This window comes from Rana temporaria, chromosome 3 (genome assembly GCF_905171775.1).
Source record: "Rana temporaria chromosome 3, aRanTem1.1, whole genome shotgun sequence".
NCBI lineage: Eukaryota > Metazoa > Chordata > Amphibia > Anura > Ranidae > Rana > Rana temporaria.
The window spans coordinates 217,443,978-217,470,608 of record NC_053491.1 but is presented as its reverse complement, the minus strand read 5'-3'; the positions used below and the strand labels follow the sequence as shown (position 1 = coordinate 217,470,608).

Sequence of the window (26,631 nt, the reverse complement as noted above, 5' to 3'; positions counted from 1 at the left end):
GCACATCAAGAGACTGAAATTTTTGCCCATTCCTTCTTGCAAAACAGCTCGAGCTCAGTGAGGTTGGATGGAGAGCGTTTGTGAACAGCAGTTTTCAGTTCTTTCCACAGATTCTCGATTGGATTCAGGTCTGGACTTTGACTTGGCCATTCTAACACCTGGATATGTTTATTTGTGAACCATTCCATTGTAGATTTTGCTTTATGTTTTGGATCATTGTCTTGTTGGAAGACAAATCTCCGTCCCAGTCTCAGGTCTTTTGCAGACTCCATCAGGTTTTCTTCCAGAATGGTCCTGTATTTGGCTCCATCCATCTTCCCATCAATTTTAACCATCTTCCCTGTCCCTGCTGAAGAAAAGCAGGCCCAAACCATCATGCCCTAACCACCATGTTTGACAGTGTGGGATGGTGTGTTCAGGGTGATGAGCTGTGTTGCTTTTACGCCAAAACAAAGTTTTGCATTGTTGCCAAAAAGTTTGATTTTGGTTTCATCTGACCAGAGCACCTTCTTCCACATGTTTGGTGTGTCTCCCAGGTGGCTTGTGGCAAACTTTAGACGACACTTTTTATGGATATCTTTAAGAAATGGCTTTCTTCTTACCACTCTTGCATAAAGGCCAGATTTGTGCAATATACGACTGATTGTTGTCCTATGGACAGAGTCTCCCACCTCAGCTGTAGATCTCTGCAGTTCATCCAGAGTGATCATGGGCCTCTTGGCTGCATCTCTGATCAGTCTTCTCCTTGTATGAGCTGAAAGTTTAGAGGGACGGCCAGGTCTTCGTAGATTTGCAGTGGTCTGATACTCCTTCCATTTCAATATTATCGCTTGCACAGTGCTCCTTGGGATGTTTAAAGCTTGGGAAATATTTTTGTATCCAAATCTGGCTTTTAACTTCTCCACAACAGTATCTCGGACCTGCCTGGTGTGTTCATTGTTCTTCATGATGCTCTATGCGCTTTAAACTGACCTCTGAGACTATCACAGTGCAGGTGCATTTATACGGAGACTTGATTACACACAGGTGGATTCTATTTATCATCATTAGTCATTCAGGTCAACATTGGATCATTCAGAGATCCTCACTGAACTTCTGGAGAGAGTTTGCTGCATTGAAAGTAAAGGGGCTGAATAATTTTGCACGCCCAATTTTTCAGTTTTTTATTTGTTAAAAAAAGTTTGAAATATCCAATAAATTTCGTTCCACTTCATGGATTGTGTCCCACTTGTTGTTGATTCTTCCAAAAAAATTACAGTTTTATATCTTTATGTTTGAAGCCTGAAATGTGGCAAAAGGTCGCAAAGTTCAAGGGGGCTGAATACTTTCGCAAGGCACTGTAGATGTGCCTGTTTTAATAATCAACCATGTGAGTGGCTAAATGTTGTACCTTCATTAAATGTAACCATATTGCTACACTCAGAGGCTCCTCTCTTCTCTTTTAGACTCAGTTGTGACATGACGTTACTCTTATATCAAGACATCGCTTGTATATCAAGTCAAAATGTATTAAAAAATGTTGCTCGTCTTGCAAAATGCTCTCAAACCAAGGTTTTACTGTATCACCCTTTTTACAGATTTTCCACATTGCCATGTTCTTTGTTTTATAGCAAAAGCACATAGAGTCATTTACGTGTGTGTGCGTGCATTTCAGCTTGAGCTATTGAGATCTGTAAACACGAGACAGTGAGAAGAAAAAGAAAAGTTTAAATTGTTAATTGCAAGACCCAATACTCTTGCTTTTAGCCTTTATTTGTATGTAAAATGTGGATGTGGTTAGGATCCAGTGTGTTCAAAGGCACAACAGAGATTTGATTTCTGTGGCAACCCTTGTAACTAAATTAAAGCCCAATTCCAGATTTGATGTACATTTGAATAGTTTGGTGGGACCAAGCTGGTAATGCATGTGCCGGCTGGGAGAACTGTGCAAACTGTATGTAGCAACGACATATGTACCGTCAACAGAACAGGGAAGGTACATGGTAAGAGGTACAGCATCTCACAAAAGAGTACACCCCTTACATTTTTGTAAATATATAATTTTATCAAGAAAATTACACTTTGCTACAATGTAAAGTAGTGAGTGTACAGCTTGTATAAAACAGTGTAAATTTGGCATTCATGGTTCACTCAATGAACTGTAGCTCCCCAGTGCTGGCAGCACTCATGCAACCCCAGACCATGACACTCCCACCACCATGCTTGACTGTAGTCAAGACACACTTTGTACTCCTCACCTGGTTTCCGCCACACACGCTTGACACCATCTGAACCAAATACGTTTATCTTGGTCTCATCAGACCACAGGACATGGTTCCAGTAATACATATCCTTAGTCTTCTCATCTTCAGCAAACTGTTTGTGGGCTTTCTTGTGCATCACCTTTAGAAGAGGCTTCCTTCTGGGACAGCCATACAGACCAATTTAATGGAGCGTGTGGCGTATGATCTGAGCACTGACAGGCTGACCCCCCACCCCTTCAACCGCTGCAGCAATGCTGGCAGCACTCATACGTCCATTTCCCAAAGACAACCTCTGGAGATGACGCTGAGCATGGCACTCAACTTCTTTGGTCAACCATGGCGAGGCCTGTTCCGAGTGGAACCTGTCCTGTTAAACTGCTGTATGGTCATGGCCACCATGCTGCTGCAGCTCAGTTTTAGGGTCTTGGCAATCTTCTTATAGCCTAGGCCATTTTTATGTAGAGCAACATTTTTTTCCGGATCCTTTAGAGTTATTTGCCATGAGAGTAAGAGCGATAACATCAAATTTAACACACCTGGCCCCCCATTCACACCTGAGACCTTGTAACACTAATAAGTCACATGACACCGGGGAGGGAAAATGTCTAATTGGGCCCAATTTGGACACTTTCACTTAGGGGTGTAATCACTTTTGTTGCCAGCGGTTTAGACATTAATGGCTGTGTTTGGAGTTATTTTGAGTGGACAGCAAATGTACACTGTTATACAAGCTGTACACTCACTACTTTACATTGTAGCAAAGTGTAATTTCTCCAGTGTTGTCATGAACAGATATAAAATATTTAAAAAAATGTGTGGGGTGTACTCACTTTTGTGAGATATTGTATGTGTCCAAAAAATGTGTGGGGTGTACTCACTTTTGCGAGATACTGTATGTGCCTTTTTATTTTTTATAGGTGAACTCAATGCAAATAAACACCATATGGTCTCAAAGTACTCATTAAAATATAATAAATGTATTTTAATATACCGTAAATGACAAGTTTGCCTATTCAATATAAGTGACAGTCTATTACTGACCAATCCCCGGATCTACTTATACAAAACTTTTGCTGGACTCCCCCAGCACTTGGTTGCTCCATTGGAGCCATTGCGAAACACCCAGTGTTACCAGTAGGTGGGAGAATCTTACCACTTTCCAGGATACAATGCTCTGATCAATCAATCATTGGCCATAAACATTGTCATCAATGACATTAACCCTGCGTAAGCTCCTACACCATCCAACTGGGAGCTTAGAGAGGGTGTGACAACCACAGGAACAGATTGGCTGGGGACCACTAGGTGGGTAAACTATGATGGGTTTGGAAGTGGGCTTTTGAGAGACATTAAAGCGGAGCTGCGCTGTAAAAAAAATATAATATTAAAAAAGCCAGCAGCCACAAATACTGCAGCTGCTGACTTTTAATATTAGGACACTTACCTGTCCTGGAGTCCAACGATGTCGGCAGCTGAAGGCAAACAATCGCTCGTCTCTCGGCTGCCCCCACCGCCATCAGTGGTGAGGGAGCCAGGAAGTGAAGCGCTGCGGCTTCACTGCCCGGTTCCCTGCTGCGCGTCTTTCACTGGTCCCCGCTGTGTTCTGGGAGCTGTGCGTTTTTCCAGAACACAACGGGAGGGTGGGGGATAGTGGGACGACGACACACAGGAACTGATGTTCTGCCCGCAGTCTACCCACAGAGAGTAAGCACGGAAGTGGGTGGAAATACCTGTATCTGCACCCACCTGAAATTTGCCAATTGTGGCACCGGAGGGGGGGGGGGAGGGTTCCAATGGGTGGAAGTTCCACTTTAGGGTGGAGCTCCGCTTTAATACATATGCCACGTTTCCTTCATTAAAATAAAGATAGAAGAATTTTTATGCTTGTGTGTGCATACTTGCAAATGCACACTAGTGATATAAAGCCCATCCTCATGTTTTTTTTCTGCCAGGAATGTCTGATGCTCATACATCAGTACAGTGTGAAAAAGGTCTTAAAAGGGAGGGAGCAGAGGGTTGACCTTTGTGTGCTGCTTCTGCAGGCCAGGGGTGGATCTTTGAACAAAATATAATGTCTAACTGAACTGAAGGTGACAAACCTGTGCTGTCTGGTAGGGGTGCAGGGACCACAAGGATGCCTAAACAGAATTACATTATGTGTTGCAAGTAACAATACAATAAAATATGCATTTTATAAGAGAGACCTTGGCACCCGACTATATTCCTTTCAAGAAAAATCTTCTCAAAAGAGCATATGTTAATTAAACATACTTTATGCATGTTATTTACTTGCAAACGCCTCCCTTGTGTAGACATCCAAAAGCCACCAGTGAGTGCCCTCATCTTGGCACTAGTGACAGCTGACAGAGCTGTCACTCAAGTGACTCCAACATATTCCCCTACACTCCTTCCCCAGCATCTACATAAAAAGATAATGTAGGGAGGTGTAAGGGACATGTAAGGAAGGGTGCTGTATTAGGGAATTAAATCTGTCAATATTTTAGCAATTTCAAAGGCACATTGCATGTAAATAAAATATTCATAGGAAGAAAAAAGCACTGCAAAAATGTAAAATGCTGCTTTATTTCTTGATTTTTTCTGTGCTTTTACCTGCATATTATTTTTTATTTTTTTTAGTTGGTGACAGGGTCTCTAACATGTGCTTGTAACTCCGCATCAACTTCACACAGAATTCATAGTTCAAATCTGAAACTGTGGACACTACTTGTTATGTTTTTAAGAACCAGTTTATTAATTTCAACCTGGACAATTTTATAAAACACCGTAGAAATCAGCACCACGGGGTGAGGATAAAAACAAAAATTAAAAGGGAAAAAAAATAAAAACATGAAACAAAAAAAATAAAAAATAAAATTCACAAGTTCCTCTGTTGTGCAAGAAGTTCTTATGGAAAGTGCCTTACAACAAAGAAATATTTTCTCCATGAGATTCAAAACAAGACTATTGTATTTCACAGAATATTTATACTTCAGAAAGTACAATATTAATACAGGCTTGTCAGTTTCAAATAAACAGCAGTTAGCGCTACAGATTTCTCTTTCTGTCTTAATTTAAAACGATTTACAATTTATGAAAAGTAGTAGTGGTCCAACATTCACTGCTATTTTAACATGAGTTTGTTTGTGTCCTAACAAAATCAAAGGAAAGAAAACCATTTTTAATATACTGGTTATATAAATGAAAACAAAACCACGTGTTCCACAACCACTAGTCACAAATAAAGTAGAAAAAAAAAAAAAAGTCCACGTAATACTGTTAAATAAACGACACGTTTCTCTTCTGAACATTAGTGGCAAGACCCTGAATGCAGGTGAATTAAAGAAAAGCAAATCACAATTCATTCAGGATACACCAGGTGGAGATTAACGTCACCATTTTTGGGAGTGGGGTGATTACAGTATTTTTATTAATTTTTTGTACTAAAGGCTTACAGGTAAGCACAAACCTTCAGAAATACTGCTGCCAGCAGAAAATATACTTTTCATGACAGACACCAGCTCCAATACAAATTTTGAAAAATTGTGTAGATAAAAAATAAAATAAAAAAATAAAGAAAAAAAACAGAAGCTTGGAAGCAATTTTTTGGTCAAACTATTTTTTTTTTCCTTTTACTTCGCAATAAACCAAATATTTACAAGCTGAGCAACAATTCAGCAGTAAAATAGCTGGACTGGCTGCTGTACCTGCTTTGGCTGTAAAATAAAAATAATAAAAATAAATTAAATGCACCATTGTTGAAGGGACACGATTCCTGTCCTGAAATACGTCTGCCACAAGTGTACTCTGGTACCTATGCTGGCTCTCTCAATATCCTCATAATGCTGCACTGCTCTGACTTGGTATTAAGTTAGCGAGTAAGAGAAAAACACGGAGAGGATACACAGTAAACTATATTGCTTATGCCGCGTACACACGATCGGAATTTCCAATGGAAAAGGTCAGACTGACTTTTTCCATCAGATATTCCGATCGTGTGTTGCCCCCATCAGAGTTTTTTCATCGGAAATTCCGATGAAAATCCATCGGAGTTTAGATATAGAACATGTTCTATTTTTCTCCGATGGAATTCCGTCAGAATTCCAATGTGATTGATTTGGCCGGGCAAAAGCCTGATCGTGTGTACGCGGCATTAAAGTTTTTTTTCTTTACAATGAGCAATTACTATAGCGATAAAAGACCGCTGACAGATTTCTTTGAAAAACAGGATTTTTTTCTGGATTCTGAAATCATGTACGCTTCATCCATAAAGGGTCAGTCCTCCCAAAAACTGGAATTTCACGTGCTGGTGGGTTCAGATCACTCTCTAGCTTCTTATGATAGGAACCCCAGCAAAGTTAAACTGGCCATACACACAGATTTTCTTTTCTTTCATACTGCAGGCAGAATGAAAAAAAATTCAACCGATGCCTCTATCCACCCCTAAACACTGCAGGCTGTCAAAATACCTAAACCGTGCCAGCATATTTGGATGTAGTCGCTGTATGGCCAAAAAATGTTCACCCAGGTTTTTCAATTAAGGGATGCCGACAGGGCCACGCATGGCGTGAACTTTGGCTGGTTCATTAGGAACTGGATGAAATGGACCCTTGTGGGTTCATAAATGAGTATGTTCTATGCTTGACTTACCGACTGTAGGCATCACAAGGGTGACTCACAATCATGGCAGCATTTTTAATGCACCCCCTCAATGTTGTCCATCTAAAATGGAAATATCCGCTTTTAATAGACTTGCTTTGAAATGGGTTTTACATTTTTATATATGTGACTGTTGCCCATTAGTGATACCACTTTATCAGAGACTCAAATTTATTTCAAATCCATTTTCATTTGTAATTACAAAAGAACCAACATTTGAGAAATAAACTCTACAGAGTATATGCACACATTCATTTTCTGCCTACTCCCCAAATTGGGTTTCCAGAACACACAGAAGCTCTGGCGGAATAAATGATTAAAAGGGAATGCGCAATTTCTATGAATATTTCTATCAGCAAGAACAAAAGGAATACTGTTACCCAATAATATAGAAGAGGCTGCAGACAGAAGACAGACAATGATTATGTGCACATACCTTCATTTTGGTCATTCTTTTAAACGTTTGTACAAGAGGGTTTTCATTATTAGAAGAGTGTTTCACAACTACCGTATGTGGTTGAAGACTATTCCCATTTTTACCATTAAAGTTGTTGAATTAGGCATACACTAATTTCAGAATAATGAATATCAAATGACTGAGTTGCTACAGAAAACAGTTTTACAATACTGGTCTTACTTGGATTAAATTGAATTCTATATAAATACTGCCAGTTAGAAATCATTCTATTTCAGCTGTGAATTTACAGATAAAATCCATTCTAATATCTGGGTGGATTAAAAAAAAATTCAAACAGTGGAATGTAGTAACTGATCTCATCCAATCAGATATTGCTTCTAATAAAGATGACATTTGGTTACTGAGAGTTGTAATTCTGTTTGCATTGTGTCAATACTTGCACAGCTGCCCATATTTTTACCATTCTTACAGGATTTTGCAATCTGATACAACACAGTCTTTAATAAAGCTGGCCATACACCTTGCATAGGGCTATTACAATCTCATTTATCTACCAATAATCACACTTTGCCTGACTGTACTAAAACAGAACCGATTGTTTAGACAGGGCTTAGAATACATAGTTTTCGTAGATCTAAAAGGAGACTAAACAGAATTTTTCTTAATGCGTTTGTAATGTACGTGGCAAACTTTAAGCTTACAAGCAACTACTGGGCCACTGTTTGGCCATTGAGACACTTCTTAGTCACAGATTTACATTTTTTATAATTGTCTGTGTCTTCAATATTTTTTCATTAATAAGAATTGTTAACCTTTTTAAAGTGTGCCCATAAAGTCCATTCCTTTCTATTTGTTAATGGTTCAGACTTACTAGCAACTACCAGACTGAATATACATCGATCAAATTGTTTAGACCCTTAAACCGGGTGCACACTATTAGTTTAACCCTATAAGTTGAACGAAAAGAAAAAAATGGTCAGCTTCGGTTGGAGCCCCTGTACCAACCATGCAAGATTAGTACACTGATCTCCCCCCCCCCCCACTGAGCTGTTGTGTTCTGACAGGGGGACAGCCCAGTGCTTCTAGTTTTCCCAGCATGCTTGTCTGACAGAAGCTTGCCTGTCAGACATACACATGGGCCGAATGTCGGATGCTTTTTTTTGGGACGGGACGTCTCTTGACATTCGGCCCATGTGTACCCGGCTTTACATTACATAGTTGCTTGTAATTCTAATGCTAAACACTCATAATCTGATCAGACAATCTTCTCTATACTTGTAACTATGTAGCACATGGCTTACCTAAATGATCCATTCAAATTATATTTGATCAGGTAGGCTTTCGCACTACATAATTGTTAGTAAGTCTAAAGGAAATTGTACAATCGGACAGTAATGTGTATAGCCATATTAGCAGGGATTGTTAAGGCCTTCAACCATTTAGGATTTTCTGACTTGGATTCTAAAAATTCTACAAAGTAAAAATCAATTGGTATGGGCAACGCAAATCTTTTCTAAAGACATGTTAATGAAAACTATTACTTCATTTGTTAGAAGTTGACAATATTTCCCCAAATATTTGCAGCAAAAAAAAAAAAAAAAAGATAAGAAACCCCCAAAAACAAGTCTGTACCCCTTCTTGTACCATGTATTATTCAGTATTTTAATGAACTGGGACAAATGTTAGATTGTGATAGCATTAAAAAGTTGCCGTTACCGATGGTGATCGATAAAGATTAACTTTTTTTGCCTATTGTCTGCTTAACCTGCCAGCTTAGGTACACCATTGGGCTTGAGCCACCCTATACTTTTCTTAGCCTTTCAATAGAGGGAGTAAAGGATTGACTACCTGCTGGGTCTTAACCACTGTGTATGGGGAGATTTTCATTCATCACTAGGTTCAGCTGGCCTTAAAGTACATTTTCACCGAACGCATCGAATCAGTGAGGTGGAATCTATGCTTACAGTCAATCTTTGCCTAGATAGCACAAAATATGGGGGACATGTTGCTACCAAAGTCACAAACAATAAACTTTGTATAGGAGAATACCATGCCTTTCTCCACCCAGAAATAGAATGGAGCACATTGATAATGCAGCATATGTGGCCTGTTTCACTTAGACCCCTTTCACACTGAGGCGGTTTCCAATCGCTATTGCGCTAAAAATAGCGCCTGCAAACCGACCCTAAACAGCGGCTGCCATTTCTCCAGTGTGAAAGCCAGAGGGCTTTCACACTGGAGCTGTGTGCTAGCAGGACCGCTCCAAAAGTCCTGCTAGCAGCATCTTTCCAACTCTCCTTCCCATTGAGGCGCATTGCCGGCGGTATTAACCCTTTTTCAGCCGATAGTGGGGGTTAAAACCGCACCGACGGTATAGCGCCTCAAAAAAAAGCGGCGCTATACCATCACCACACCTCTTGCCCCAGTGTGAAAGGGGACTTAAGCTTATTTTAGTCACACTATTACACACATTTTCTAATAGAATATCAAGTCTTAAAAATAATAAAGTTATGTTTTCTTTGCCAGACATGTCCTGAACACATTTACATACTTTAAAACATCATTCTCGATCACCCTAGTATTCTCTTGCCACAAAAAATAAATAAAAAAAAGTCTTCATGATCTTGGTCACGTGGTTACCAAATAAGCTTAATGAATCTTTCAGGAATTTTTATGCTAACTGAAAATATCAAACATGGTCCATTTAACTGAAAGCAGAGCAATGGAAAAATAACTTGAATGGAAACAACAGAATTTAATATAAAATAAAACTAAAAAGGAAAAAACATAAAACAAAACAAGTGTTTGGAATAAAAAAAATAAAATAAAAATGATGCATTCACAGATTATCAAGCCACTGCAACTTCTTCAGGCATTCAACTGTTTGTTATGGTAAATATTCTGACAGTAGTCATTTAGCAGCAATGATTCGGCAATAAATAACGCTTTGTGTCTCAGTCCTGCACAAGAATTGCAGCCACACTGACAGCTGTAACCTACTGGCTCTAACAGCAGAAGAGACCTTAAAACCGACTGTACAAGCTTTGTCACACTGTGACAACAAATATTAAAATGAAAAAAAAAAATATATATATATAGAAATCTGCAGGCCTGAAATAAAACGACCCCACTGTAGGCAGGTCAATGTCGACAAACAGATAGTCCTTAGTCCACCAGAAGTAAAAGTTGCCATAGAAGCTTCCAATGTACATATGAAACTGTGATAGGAAAAACATCTTAAAAGAGCATGCTCTGTCGTCTGTTCTTGCCGTGCCCTACAAGAGAACAAGGAAAAATACAAGATGGACAGTGTTAGAAACAATAAAAGTATTACCTGATTCAAAGTCGTTAATTAGTTCTTACTGAATAACTAAATATTAATATAAATTAAAATCTTTATATGTTATACTACTACTAATGTACAGATAGACATATACCCTTAAAAAAAGTATTATTAACTTTAAGTTATATGGCTTTTTATAGCATGATCGATTTACAGAAGATCCATATTACAGAAATGACCAAAAACATTTCACCTACCATTTAACACTACAGTCCCACTGATATGAAAAGGAATATACAATGAACACAACTGGGAGGTGTTAGTACCTCCTCCTTTATTGTGGTGTCCATGTGGAAATTTCACTGGTTGTCCTTTTCCTGTGACCACAGAAGACAAGAGAATCTCTCCAAATGTGGACACAGACCACAAAAAGCCCAGCGCAAAAAATTTGACTAGGTATGCAATACTTCCCATCGCGATCCAAAAAAACAACAAAAAAAAAAAGGCTTTTCTGGTGGTGTATTCTCAGTGAGGAAATTATTGATTACACAGAAAGTAATGGGGAAGTGTCCCCCCCCCTCCCCAGATTACATATTTTTTTTTTTTAACTACCCTCTCCTGCACTAGTTTAGGAGGCAAGCAGATACCAGAGCAGCTTGACTGTGAAACTGTCCAAGCACAATTTTGTAATAAGAAAGCCATCAAGGAACTGGACCCTGCACATTATTATTCGTGAGTGAGAAACTTATATAGCGCAACACATGCGAACTGAATCGCCTCTGGGCGCTTGGTATCCATTCCCTGGGCCCTCAGAAGAGATGGGTCTTGATCTTTCTCCTGAAGGCCAGGTGGTTTACCTCCAATCGGATGGTGGTTGGTAGAGCGTTCCATAGTCTGGGTCCTTGGACCGCAAATCTTCATTCTCCTTTGGACTTGTATCTGGAGTAGATTTTGGTTGGTGGATCGCAGAAAGCGATTGGTGTTGTGAGCTTTTAGTTTCTCGCATAGATATTGGGGGGCATTTCCCAGAATACACTTATGCGTTAGACAGAGTGCTTTGAAAGTGATTCTGTCTTTTACGGGCAACCAATGAAGCGATCTCAACCAAGGCGAGATCGATTCCCATGGTTTTCTCCCAGTCACAAGTCGAGCGGCCGTATTTTGAATTCTAGTAACTTAACTTCACACCTCTAACTTAGGTGGTTGTAAAGATTATACAAATAAAAAGATTTCTGGGGAACTGAAAAAAAAAAGCATAACCAATTTGCATTGTGACATGTTAAATAACAAACTCTGTTTTAGGCATTAGCAATAAAAACGTAAAAAAAAAAAAAAAAAAACACAAATATATATATATATATATATATATATATATCTACAGATTCAAAATAAAGCGGGGAAAAAAAAACATAACTAAAAAGATTTCCCCCATCCACAAAGGTGACTACCATCAGACCCAGGATTTCCATGCAAAAGTGGTGGCGTCAGACAATTTGTTGACTGGAGAGCTTGAATCGAAGGTTGGCATGTGGAAAGTTTCTCATGTGAATGGATGATCCAGATACTCAAGATGAGGAGACTGCTCCAGCGACAGATTTAGAAGGTTCAGGATCCATCTTAACCCCTGCAGCACCTAAACAGTGAAGACCACATTTCCCAACAGAGCCTGCACAAACTGTTTCCTCAGCAGGAGGTTGTCCAAGTATCCCACAATGGGTATACCATGGGCGCACAGCATTGGAGGTGCAGTTGAGAGGTCCAAGATCAGGACCATGAACTGTTAACACCGGGGTTCAACAACAAAACACGGTAAGCAATGAAATTAAAAGATGGGGAAATCCAAGTATGAATCCTTGATGTCCACAGAAGCCAGATAATCTCCCTGGTAAAAGGGAAAAGATGAGTGATGTGGTGGATTTTATGGGGTAATTTGAGCTTGCATGAAGACAATTAGAGCTTTGAGATCCAGAATGGGCAAATTCCATCTTTGGGCTTGGGACCAGAGAACACATCGTCGTAAAACCCCTGAAAAAAAATCCTATCAATAGAACTGGGGCAAGAACGGCTTGATCCAGAAGACCACAGAGGACTCAATAGAGATCTCCTATCCTGTGCAGTGACACAGGAAGGTTGGAGGTGAGAAAACGAGGTGTAACCCTTGGTAACCCACCTCCAGCACCCCGGGGTCTGTGATGCAAGCTTTCCACGTATGGTTAACAAATGTCTCTCCCACTATGGAAAGTAGAGGCACACCTTCATACTGAAGGTTTATTTTTAGATTTAGCAGACAGAGCCCCAGGATTTGTGGATGGAGGGGGTGCCAAGCTTGAGGGTGCTGAACATGGATAGTGCAGGAGCTGAAAAATGAAAGGGGCTTTCATTAACAGATCAAAAGAAAACAGACAGGGGAGCAAACATTTTATCAGCCAATATAAAAAAAAATCTCAGAAAAAATGAACAGGGGGTGCACTGGAAAAGTCTTTGCAGTCTTAGGGACTTTAAAGGTCCCAAGACTAGGGATAGCAAGGAGTAGAAGCAACAAGCTAATGCCCTAGTTTCAAAGTGGGGGCAAACGGCATTATTAGAAACTGAAACAGTCTCTCTCAGACCAAGTCTTAGGAGCTGAGGGCTCAGAGGTCATGGGCAATTTAGATACATAATCAGTAGAGGAAGGCACCGGACACGCTCATCACCTTTTTCATAATTGGAGTGATTTGGGCCAAGAAATCTTGCAATAATGTAGTAGGGCAGAAAATCCAGCAATGTGTGATGCAGCTGAGAAAGATTTCAAGGACAAAAAAGACTCTGGTCACAATGAGTGACACGTATACTGGATGCATTCATCAGCTGTATTGGTAGGCGTGCTACAAGAAGCACCAGAGCTGTTAGAGTGTAAGCACCCCACACAAATGATTTTACAACCTGTTGAAAAAACATCCTCTGCAGATTGCCCTTTGCCTTGTTATCACTACAATAATTTAAAACACACAGTAATTTCATATCCATAGATACCTGCTGCTGTTATTGTACAAATGACAGTATATTATACAGATATTGGAGCATTATATCTTAAAAATCATACTCTAAATCAAATATGCTAAAAAAAATAAAAAAAAATTCCATGCATTTCCCTAATCCAACAACGTACCTGTCTCTGGATAGGAAGAATTTCGGAAGCCGGGATCTTTCTGCAGCTGGATATCCTTAAGACTGAATATCGATATATCTAAAAAGTGAACCATGACATCAGTTTATTATTAACACTGTACAAAAACAAAACTAATGTCTGTTAGACAAATTTCCAATAACTTCCTGCCCTGACAAATAGTTGAGGGGAAATCATACCAATAGGAACAAAGACCGCAACAAAAACCTGACCGTCCGTTACCCTGGCCTCACTCTAACCAAACCAAGGGGAAATCCAACGTTTTAGGCCCCATGTACACGGGACACTGCTAAACGTACGTTCAAAGGCAGTTGGATGCTTTTTTCAACTGCCCCTGAACTCATTCAATGTTATCCTATGTGACCATGTACACCGTCTCGTTTATTGCCATTTTTAGGCAGTTGCGTTTAACAGTGTTTCTTTAAAAGCAAAAAAATGGGTTCAGACGAAGATTTTCGCATTTCAGACGCCAACCGCGACTAAACACAGTAACCCGCATTTCGTTTATCATTTTTGGCCATTTAAAAAATATATATATATTTTTTTAAACGCTTCTAAGCGCAAATTCGGCATGTAAACACGGCAAAACGGACGTTTTAAAATATGGGTTACCATCTGTAAAGTTTAATCATTTAGGAGCAGTTGTAAAAACGTCCCGTGTACATGGAGCCTGTCACCAAAGCAAGAAGTTATTTTGGTGGAGTACTTGTTTTCAATTGTGACCATCCGCTTCACTGGAAAAACAATGATCAGGTCTGTAACCATCTCTCACTGTGGCTGAATTTTCATGCTGTAGACTTGCAGGGCTCTTGCTGTCGACTCACCACTGCAACTTTGCTCTTGCTAGAGAGTTGCCACACAAATTTGCTACAAATTGGAAAATTGTCAACTAGAACTTGTGGTTCAAGTGCTCCTCAAGTGTACATCTTGCCACTGAAAATGTACAGCAAGTTAACAGATGTACAATTCAACACTGCCATAACATTTGTGGCAAGTTATCCTTGCCTTGTGGGCTAGACCCAGCTCTCCCAATGTAAGAAATAGAGCAAGCATACCAAGTTTCAAATGAGTTAACACCTGGGGTCAACCATGACACTGTAGACAGAACTTGTTAGGATTATTATAACCCAAATGCATAAAATCTTGCCTTTTGCCCTCATATGCGAATTGACTGACCACTTCACCCATATGAATGTACCTGTATATCTCCTCTGGTTAAAGTGTTTCTACCATGGTCATGGCTACAGCCGCAGTCATAACCCTGGTATCGTTTTTCAGCAGGTGATGCTGACTAATCTAAAATCGATCCGATTGGCTAAATAGCTTTTATATAAGCTTTTGCATTCAGAAAATATATAATGTTTGTGGGTTCTAAGTAATTATCTAGTAAAAAAAAAAAAAAAGATGATGATTTTTAAGTGTATATGAGAAATTTCAGAATAGGCTAGTGGTTAGGGCAAACAATAGGTGCTGCGATTTTCTTTCAGAAAATCACTTGATTCCCTCAAATGCACTCATTTTTGATGGTTGCCAGCATAACACAATGATTTCTGCGGTGGCAGCTGGCAGTAATTGCATGCAAAAAATGTGACAGTCTGCTTGTATTGAAGTCGATCAGTAGACAATCAGCCTGGTCATAGATGGATCAATTCTCGGCCTGCGCCTACTCAACCAGCTGAGACTTGATCCATCTATGGAGGCTTTCAACAACTCATCTCAAAGGTTTAATAAACCCGAGAAAGACAATCTCTCTGGTTCTTTTATCTGCTGCCCTACTCAGTCATGCCTCCTACATGTTACTATTGCCAGATCCCCGTGTTGGGCAGCCTTACTATCCAATAGAAATATTCAAGAGCCGGTTAGGCTTAGCTCTGTAAATAATGAGATGTATCAAAACTCATACCATATGTTACAGTGCACCAGCAGACTGGAAAGGTAACTTGACAATTAATCTAATCCTCACTTTACATTAAGAAACTCTCAAAGTCCAAACCCTAAATTCAAACCCAATATTTAGCCCCCTAAATTCTAGTTCATTTAGTGTACCATTTTGTTTTCTTCTTTGAATGGTTAATTCATTTTCTTATTTGTTAAAAATAAGGTCTGACACCCAACGACTACCTTCGTATTGGGGTAATAAAAAACATAGAAAGACTAGAAATAAATTCCCCACAAGGTACAGTAAACTCTTCTTTTAAAAAAGACGACCCCTACGCATGAAACAAATTACACCATAGATGTTTGTTATAAGCAGTAAAGCTAATTATTTTGACTGAATGCTAGATTTTCCAGAGGACCGGTTTTGAAAGGAAAGGCAATTCAGTACTTTTTAACCATTTATGAAATTAAGGAATTGGGACGATCAAAGACTATTTTTTTGTTTTTAGTATAAGTCCACCATAAGGCCTTTGATACAATGAATAGAACGGATCTCAGCCAAATTTCCATCCATGTATGGCCAGCTTAAGAGCTGCTAGCTGCGGCAACCAAACCCTGTACAGTGCATCCATCAGCGAGCACCGCAGGTAACATCTAGCCAAGATTGGATACACTTTTAAATCTAAAAACCCACTTTAGAAAAAAAAGGTTAAAACATTTTTCCCAGCAAATATATATTTTTTTTATCGTTTGCAATTCTAATGCGAGAAGCTGTTATGAATTCATATATTGATCTTACTTTCTGGCAAGCTATTCATTTTTGTTCCAAGACTTCTGAAATAAGCATGCTTCATAGCATCTTCTGCTGAAATCCGCTTCTTGGATTCATACTGTAAAACATGAAATGGTGTTATAAAACACTGCAGAATCTGAAGGTCAAAGCTGGCACTATAAGCATAAAATCAAAGCATCTTATGGGAATGTACTGTATAGACCCAGACCCTTCCATTTGTGTGGTGACAGAAAAGCACTGCGTTTACTGCACACAAATATTCTTGGGCAAGCAGTTTGCTAAAGATAGCAAGATACATTGGAAAACTGTGGGACTGAAAAAAAAAACACACCATCAAAAGATATAAACTATAAGACAAAGCTGGTCACTGTTGTAAAGCAAGCTATAAACTGCAATGCAGAGCAGTGGTAAAATCAGATAAGAATTAGTATCTCCAGCAATAAACTTTTTGTCATAGCCCATATGCTGCACCGCTTATCAGTGGGCTTTAATGTAGATTTCTAGCTGCTACGTAAATAGAAAATCTATTAACACTCTGTTATTTGTTGCTAATACTCTTAAGACCAGAGCATAACAGGAGAGGTTACACAGGAAGGATGAGGTAATCAATCATTACTATATTACCAAAAGATTGTGCCTTTACACATACATGAACTTTAATGGCATCCCAGTCTTAGTCCGTAGGGTTCAATATTGGGTTGGCCCACCCTTTGCAGGTATAACAGCCTCAACTCTTATGGGAAGGCTTTCCCCACAAGGTTCAGGAGTGTGTCTATGGGAATGTTTGACCATTCTTCCAAAAGTGCATTTGTGAGGTCAGGCACTCATGTTGGATGAGAAGGCCTGGCTCACAGTCTCCACTCTAATTCATCCCAAAGGTGTTCTATCGGGTTGTGGTCAGGCCAGTCACGTTCCTCCACCTCAAATTCGATTATCCATGTCTTTATTAATCTTGCTTTGTGCACTGGTCAAATCATTTGGTGGAGGGGGGATTATAGTGTGGGGTTGTTTTTCAGGGGTTGGGCTTGGCCCCTTAGTTCCAGTGAAGGCGTCAGCATACCAAGATATTTTGGGCAATTTCTTGTTCCCAACTTTGAGGGAAGAGTTTGGGTATGACCCCTACACCTGTTCCAACATGACTGTGCACCAGTGCATAAAAACATGGATGAGCGAGTTTGGGGTGGAGGAACTTGACTGGTCTGGCCTCAAACTGATAGAACACCTTTGGGATGACTTAGGAGCAGAGACTGCAAGTCAGGCCTTCTCATCTACATCCGTGCCTGACCTCACAAATGCGCTTATGGAAGAATGGTCAAACATACCCATAGACACACTCCTATACCTTGGTTGGTTGGACAGTTTCCAGAAACAGACCATGTTCTCCAGTCCAGGAGACACTCCTAAACCTTGTGGGCAGCCTTCCCAGAAGAGTTGAAGCTGTTATAGCTGCAAAGGGTGGGCCAACTCAATATTGAACACTATGAACTAAGATTGGGATGCCAAAAAAGTGCATGTGTGTTTAAAGGCAATACTTATGGTAATATAGTGTTAATATTACAAGACCTTGAATTATTTAGAGAATTCCTGAGCTCAATTTAAGGCAGTACGCTGTAAGAGGCCCAACAACTAGACTGATGTTTCACTTGGCATCAGAATAATGTGTAATCAGCCTATCTTAAAACTGTTTTGAGATTTAACCCATATGAAGAGCAGTGGAGACTCAGTTTTACACTTCCCAATCAAAGAAATCCCCCAAATGTGGAAAAGTGTCAGTGTAAAATTGGAAGTGTTTATTAAAACCCCACAAAGCCTGAGACTCATCTGCTAAGTCCAGCAAACAGAATTTATACTCCTATTTATCAATTGCTTGAAATATTTGAGTGATTGTAAATCAGCGTAGTAGTGTCACTGATGGCTTACCTAACTGAGCAAGGATAAGGAGACAGCCCCTGTAAAGCACACACAGGTTTTGATCAAAGCACTGAGCACTCTAATGCCGCGTACACACGATCATTTTTCAGCATGAAAAAAAACCTGTTGTTTTTCAGCATGTTGAAAAAACTATGTTTTTCCAACTTCATCATTAAAACGACGTTGCCCACAAACCATCGTTTTTAAAAAATGATCTAGCAAAGCGCGGTGACGTACAACTGCACTATAAAGGGGAAGTTCCATTCGCGTTTGGACTGCTTTAGCCGATTCCGTGTTAGTAAAAGGCGATTCGCGCTTTTTTGTCTGTTACAGCGTGATGAATGTGCTTACTCCATTATGAACGGTAGTTTTACCAGAACGAGCACTCCCGTCTCATAACTTGCTTTTGAGCATGCGCAGGTTTTTAAACTCGTTTTAGCCCACACACGATCATTTTTTACAACCCGAAAAACGACATTGTTTAAAACGACGTTAAAAAATGCAGCATGTTCGATTATTTTTTTTGTCGTTTTTCAGAACCTGAAAAATGATGTGAAGCCCACACACGATCATATGAAATGAGATTTTTTAAAAACTAAGTTTTTTTTCATGCCGAAAAATGATAGTGCGTACGCGGCATAAGTCTTCTGTTCAGGCAATGGGAATTTCGACACAGGGAAGCATGGCAGCACTCCAAAAATGTCTAATATACGGAACTGGATGATTTACAATGGGTGAGTGCTGACAGGCTGAAAAACTCCATTATATACATCTCTTGGTCTCCGGTAGGCAACTCCTTGCTCCCCTGGAGGCTACAGGAAAAGCCAAACTCCTCGCCTTCCATAAAATGAAGATAATTGTTACATCACCTACTTGGTAAATGTATGCAATTCAAAGTTGCCTTTTTGTAGCACTGCAATGACTTTCTATAACTGGTATAAACATTTCATTTTTCTTCTTTGGAGCCATGGAAATAGTACTTCAGTTCAGTTGGTTGACTGCCATTGGCATAAATCTGCACAGACCGCAAGTTAAAATTTCCGGCAATCTGTGGCATGTAACAAGGCCTTCTTTGGCTACATCCACAGAATAACGATAGAAGCGCCAATCACTAACCCTTACATAAATTTACACTTTAAAGACACATGGAAACTGTAAATATCCAATTTTGTTGGCACTTCTTACCTGAAGAAACCGTGTTAATAACTCAATTCCTTCCGAATCTAACCTACAAAAACATAACACAAGAAAAATGTCAGCATAATAAAGACATAACATTGCAGATATCACACAAAATCTAACTAAAGAATTATATGTTTTTCAACAACTATTGAGGTAAGTTAACATTTGCACAAGTTTGTATTGAAAATTAAGCGTCTCCCATGTTAGCTCAGAACATCCTGGCAGCTGTGTAGCCAACAAAACACTGTAACAGACCACTGTTGAGCTGGGTGGATACACATATCCAAAATTTGTCTGGTTCAGCTGGAACTGGCCAAGTTTCAGTCTGGGCGTACCCCTCTGTTCTACAAAAGTGGGTCACCGTGGAATGGTCCTGCAGGAAAACCAGCATTCGAAGAGCCGCTGCAGCGCTGATCAGTATATTCCAAGTACCTGCTGTCAGAAAACAATAGAGCAGCTGCGGGAGATCCCTGCTCACGCATCGTTAATGCGGGAATGTGTGAGGTTTTTTTGTTTTCTTCATTTAACTTGAGGGTTGAATAAAATAAAAACCTCAGCGTGTATACCCAACTTAAGGGCCATAGATGCATTTCCATTCATGTCTGAACTGCTTTTCTCCTCCGTAAACGTCGACAGGAATGCAAAAGTTTGGATGGGATCAAATGCAAGTCAGAAGCATGTCAACTGCAGGTCAAACGCACATGATATTGAACATGAAAGATCGCAGATGTGTTTCAAACGGATCTTAATAAGAATAATACACCAGAAAGCAAGCTGCACTTCCCCACTGATATATACCCAAAACCATTTTGCTTTAATTGAGATAAAAGTAATTCAAAACTTCTGTGCATCAGCAATCCATACAGCCCATATGGTCTATAAATACTTATTAGTGCACACACCTACCCACTTTATTGTACATGATTGCATCGGTTTTGTATTTGATTCCACACGATTAATTGGAAATAAGGTTTAGCATTTTCATAGCATGGCACCAAGTTGAAACTTTATTATATTGGGACAGATTCATGTACCTGTTGTACACAGGTATATGAATCTAGGGCATGTGTACTGCGTGTGAAGTCGCACTTAAGCCTCATACACATGGTCTGATTTTCATCAGACAAAGCGTAGGACTTTTGTCCGAAGGGCAATGGCCATGAACTTGTCTTGCATACAAAACGGCAAAGAATTGTCGGCCAACAAACACAAAACTACATGTTTTTTCAGCTCTTTAGCACCACCCTTTGGGCAATTTCTGCTAATGTTGTGTTATGGCGAGCATTGCTTCCAAGCATGCGTGTTTGTACTTTGGAGCTTTGTCCGAAGGACTTGTTGGCGGACAACTTTAAAGCATGCCATCCAAAATTTGTCTGTGGAAAATCCGACAACAATCGTCCTATGGATCGCACAAACGGTTGGATTTTCCAACAACCGCCTGCCTTTAGACAATTCCCATCGGATAATCTGATTGTGTATACGAGGCTTAACCTAGACCAGTGATGGCAAACCTTGGCACCCCAGATGTTTTGGAACTACATTTCCCATGATGCTCAACTACACTGCAGAGGGCATGAGCATCTAGGGAAATGTAGTTCCAAAACATCTGGGGTGCCAAGGTTCGCCTTCACTGACCTAGACACGGGCAGCAGTGGGGTGTACATAAAAAAAAAGAGATTTTTAATACAGCTTACCTGTAAAATCTTTTTCTTGGAGTACATCACGGGACACAGAGCGGCATTCATTACTATATGGGTTATATGGAGTACCTTCAGGTGTAGACACTGGCAATCTCAAACAGGAAATGCCCCTCCCTATATAACCCCCTCCCATAGGAGGAGTACCTCAGTTTTGTAGCAAGCAGTATGCCTCCCAAAATGGTCCTCAAAAAAGAGGGGTGGGAGCTCTGTGTCCCGTGATGTACTCCAAGAAAAAGATTTTACAGGTAAGCTGTATTAAAAATCTCTTTTTCTTTATCGTACATCACGGGACACAGAGCGGCATTCATTACTATATGGGATGTCCCAAAGCAATGCTTACAATGAGGGGAGGGAGAACATCTCCAAGACAAAAGGATTTAATTTAGAGATATACTCAAATCATAATAAATCCAACTTAGTTGAGAAAAATAATTTTAAATTTTAAATTTAACTCAAAAAAGAGGAGCCCCCGGAATCCGAGGGTCTCAAACTGCAGCCTGCAGCACTGCCTGCCCGAAGGCAGTATCAGTATTCCTTCTTACGTCCAACTTGTAGAATTTTGTAAACGTGTGGACAGAAGACCGGGTTGCCGCCTTGCAAACTTGAGCCATAGAGATCTGGTGGTGTGCTGCCCAGGAGGCGCCCATGGCTCTAGTAGAATGAGCCTTTAATGATACTGGAGGAGGCAACCCTTTCAAGCCGTAGGCCTGAGTGATTAATTGCTTAATCCACCTAGAAATGGTGGACTTTGCAGCTGCCTGCCCCTTCTTGGGCCCCTCCGGTAGAATGAACAGCACATCTGTTTTCCGGATCTTCTTTGTAGCTTTAAGATAGGCCTTCATGGCCCTGACAATATCCAAGGTATGCAGCAACCCTTCCTTTCTGGAAGTAGGTTTAGGGAAGAAGGATGGTAATACCAAATCCTGGTTCAAATGAAAACTGGATATGACCTTCGGTAGGAAGGAAGGATGAGGGCGGAGAACGACCCTGTCCTTATGAAAAACAAGATATGGTTCCTTACAGGATAAGGCCGCTAGCTCCGAAACTCTTCTTGCGGAAACTATGGCAACCAAAAACACTAACTTCCTTGTCAGTAGAACCAAAGGAATTTCAGCCAACGGCTCAAACGGTTGTTTCTGTAAACTTGACAGAACAAGATTTAAATCCCACGGACAAAGCGGGGATTTAACTGGAGGTCTAATACGTAAGACCCCTTGAAGGAAGGTCTTAACCAGCGAGTGGGTGGCCAGCGGCCGCTGAAACCACACTGACAGAGCAGAAATCTGTCCTTTGATTGTGCTTAATGCCAATCCTTTATCCACTCCTAGCTGGAGAAAACTTAATACTCTATCGATGGTAAATTTGCGAGAAAAGCCATCGCTTGGACTCACACCAGCCTACATAGGCCTTCCAGACCCTGTAATAAATCACCCTAGAGACCGGTTTCCTGGCTCTGATTAGGGTAGAGACTACTTTCTGAGACAGACCTCTACCCCTGAGAATCAGGGATTCAGCTTCCAGGCCGTCAAATTTAGATGCCGTAAGGCAGGGTGGAGGATCGGACCTTGCGATAGCAGGTCTGGCCGTAGAGGAAGAGTCCAAGGGTCTCCCACTACCATCTTTAGGATGAGTGAGTACCATGCCCTTCTGGGCCATGCTGGAGCTACCAGGATGACTGGTATGTGTTCCACCCGGATCCTGCGCAGCAGGCGGGGTAGTAACTGGAGCGGGGGAAACGCATAAAGAAGTTTGAACTGATGCCAAGGTCAAACCAACGCATCGGTTCCGCAGGCCATCGGATCCCTTGAGCGGGATATGAACCTGTCTAGTTTCTTGTTGAGTCTCGATGCCATGATATCCACGTCCGGCACTCCCCATCTTTGGCAGAGTGCTTGAAAGACTTGTGGATGCAGAGACCATTCCCCCGGCCATAGAGTCTGGCGGCTTAAGAAGTCCGCCTGAAAGTTGTCCACTCCTGGAATGAATATTGCCGATATGCAGGGCACATGCGCCTCTGCCCATAGGAGAATCAAGCTCACCTCTCTCTGAGCGGCTTGACTCCTGGTTCCCCCTTGGTGATTTATGTATGCCACGGCCGTGGCATTGTCTGATTGAATTCTCACCGGGAACCCCTGCAATTTTGACGTCCAAGCCCTGAGGGCTAGTCGAGCAGCTCTGAGCTCCAAGATGTTGATGGGCAACTGCTTCTCTGGCTTTGCCCAAGTACCTTGGCGAGTGCAACCATCCAAAATTGCTCCCCAGCCCGGCGTCTGTGGTCACTATCTTCCAAGCCACTGGGCTGAAAGACTTCCCCTTCAGTAGATTCTGAGGGTCTAACCACCAACACAGACTTTGTCGGACTCTTGATAAGAGCGGCAACGGGATATCCAAGGCCTGTGGCCTTCTGCTCCATGCTGACAGGATGGCTGCCTGTAGGATGCGAGTGTGGCTCTGGGCGTATGGTACCGCCTCGAACGTGGCCACCATCTTGCCTAGTAACCTCATACATAGGCGAATAGTCGGTTCTTTCTTGCTTAGAACCAGTAGGATTAATTCCTTGATGGCTTTTACCTTCCTCAGAGGTAGGAACACTCCTTGTTGTTCTGTGTCTAATCTCATGCCGAGATATTCCAACTGCCTTGTGGGCTGGAAAGCTGACTTTTCTCGATTTAGGACCCAGCCGAACCTCTCGAGGTATTGGACCGTGAGGGCCACTGCTCGCTCCAAGCCGGGAGACGAGTGGTCTATGACTAGGAGGTCGTCCAGGTATGCTAGGATCGTGACCCCTTGGATCCTTAGCTTGGCTAGGATCGGAGCTAGGACCTTCGTGAACACCCGGGGGGCCGTAGCCAACCCGAAGGGAAGCGCCACGAATTGGAAGTGACGCGAAGCCACCATGAAGCGTAGATATCTTTGATGTGGCTGATAAATTGGAACATGAAGGTAGGCATCCTTTATGTCTATGGACGCCATGAAGTCGTCCTTCTGGAGTGTGGCAGCTGCTGACCGCACGGATTCCATCCGAAATGAGCGGATCTTTAGATATGCATTTACCATCTTTAGGTCCAAAATTGGCCTGACATCTCCATTGGGGATGATGAATAGGTTGGAGTAGAAACCCAGCCCCTGTTCCAGGACTGGCCGGAATCCGAGGCGGATCGTTTGGAATCCTCGACTCCTGGAAATGAGGAGGAGGAAACCTTAGGAAATCTAATTTGTAGCCTGTGGCCACGGAAGACCGTACCCACTCGTCGGGAATGCTGGCTTCCCAAATCTCTGAAAAGAGTCGCAGCCTTCCCCCCACCTTCGTGGGTGGGGGCGCCCCTTCATAAGGTTGGCTTGGGGGCTGGTTTTGCTGGTTTGCGAAACCACTGCCTTTTGCCTCTAACAGCCTGTCCTTGTGATTTGCTGTTGAAGCCGAAGTTTGCTTTTGCAGGAGGCCGTCGATACTGCTTGGCATTAGAGGGCCCCTGCCCAGGGGAATACTGTCGTTTAAACGCAGGCCCCTGAACCTTCTTCTTAGTTGGCAAGAGAGTACTCTTGCCGTTTGAAATGGTCTGAATGTATTTATCTAGGTCTTCTCCGAAGAGTCGTCCTCCATGGAAGGGGAACCCTACCAGGAGCTTCTTGCATGGGGGCTCAGCCTCCCAGCTTTTTAACCATAAGAGTCTTCTCATATGGATAAGGGATAACGATAAACGTGACGCTTGCTGGATAGAATCCTTGATTGCGTCTACCGTAAAACATATGGCCTTAGGGACATCCGAAAATTCTTCTGCCTGCTGGGCAGGAATAAGTTTAAGCATCTGCTTAAATTGATCCGATAATGCTTGAGCGACCCCAATCGCAGCCACAGCTGGCTGTACTACTGCCCCTGCAGTAGTGAAGGAGTTCTTAAGTAGTGCTTCCAAGCGCTTATCAACTGGATCCTTGAACACCTGTATGTTTTCTACAGGGCATGTTAACGATTTGTTAACACATGAGATGGCTGCGTCCACTGCAGGAGTAGCCCATCTTTTGGAAAATTTTTCTTCCATAGGATATAGGACAGAGAACTTCTTAGGTGGTAAGAAGATCTTATCTGGCTTGTTCCAATCTTGGAACAAAACTCCCTCTAATAGAGGATGGATCGGAAACACAGCATTGCTCTGAGGCGCCCTCAGTGAGCCCAAAGCTGAAACCGTCGATACCTGGAGATCTGGTACTGGCAAGTTGAATGCCCTATGGACCAAGTCCGACAATCCTTGAATCCACCAGCTCTCCCTCAGGGAGACTGCCCCAGACTCCTCTGTATCCGGATCTTCGATCCCTGAACCTACTTGGTCCTTGTCCAAGAGGTCGTCCAATTCCCCTGAGGAAAGGACCTCCTCTTCTGAGGGTCCGCGCTCGGGCGACGGAGATCTATTCCGCTTACTGCCCCGCATAGCTGCGGCTATCATTTTACCCATGCTTTTCTGCATCTCTTTTAAAGAGGTGAGTAATACCTCCTCCGTGACCATCTTAGGGTTGGACTGACCCGCGTCAGCTCCAGCCCCAGATCCCGATGGCCCCAAGGCTCCCTGTGGGGAAAGCAGCGGCATAGCATTGTCCGAGACCTCAGACTCTCTGGGGGAATCCCCACCTCTTGTACCCTTGTTTTTTGATGCCATGGTACAATACCGAGGTACACCTGCTACTTATTGGTACCTGGGACTTATAAATAGTTAAATGCCCAAACACCTGTTTGGGGGATAAAAAATGCTTCCTCTCCCCTAGATGACACTTTTTTTTTTTTTTTTTCAAATCTAGGAAAGAAAAAACATTCTGTCCCCCTGAGTAGTATTGCAAGAAAAACTATGAGATGGAAAAGAAACAGCCTATTCCTAGGCTTGAAAACAGTCTTTCTGAAGACTGCAATATTCTTTCTGGCCACTGTGTGTCCTCGGCGCCCCGTGCTTGCCGTTCTGGTCTTTCCTCCTCAGTTCCAAAGTATTGAATGAGCTATATGGAACAAACAAGGAAGGGCCGCCCCTTCCTTAAGCCACTGACCCGCCCTTCCCCCCCAGCAATCTCAAACAGGAAATGCCCCTCCCGACAGGGGGGGGGTGGGGTTGGGAGGAAGGGACCTCTCTGCTCCAGCAAACTGCAGCCTGCAACCATGAGGAGGTCGGCGTTTTGCCTGCTTTGCAGGCCGTGAGGAGGAAGACTGAATGGAGCATCGCCTGGAGGCTTGCAGGTAAGCACAGCTCTCTGACACACACATATACTTTTATATCACAGGCCCCACTCAATGCTTTTCCAACACTACAAGGGAGGTCACATCTTATGGGGAATAATACATATAGAGCCATCCTATCTTTATGATATGTGACTAGTTTGCCAGATGCAGTGCATAACTTTAGGCATGTCCCCTGTGACCCCC

The 26,631-nt window shown here is 41.8% G+C and overlaps 1 protein-coding gene across 3 annotated transcripts in view; it reads right to left on the bottom strand.

Moving 5' to 3' along the window:
- Positions 1-10,392: 10,392 nt before the first annotated feature.
- Positions 10,393-26,631, bottom strand: part of CDK17 (cyclin dependent kinase 17) — a 228,630-nt gene continuing 212,391 nt past the window's right edge. For all 3 annotated transcript variants that reach the window (XM_040344235.1, XM_040344234.1, XM_040344236.1), the window contains 4 exons: positions 19,534-19,576; positions 16,444-16,534; positions 13,749-13,826; positions 10,393-10,592 (listed from right to left, as the gene is read on the bottom strand). In XM_040344235.1, coding sequence (XP_040200169.1) covers positions 10,555-10,592; positions 13,749-13,826; positions 16,444-16,534; positions 19,534-19,576 — 250 coding nt within the window. In that variant the 3' untranslated portion in view covers positions 10,393-10,554. The remainder of the gene's footprint in view (positions 10,593-13,748; positions 13,827-16,443; positions 16,535-19,533; positions 19,577-26,631) is intronic.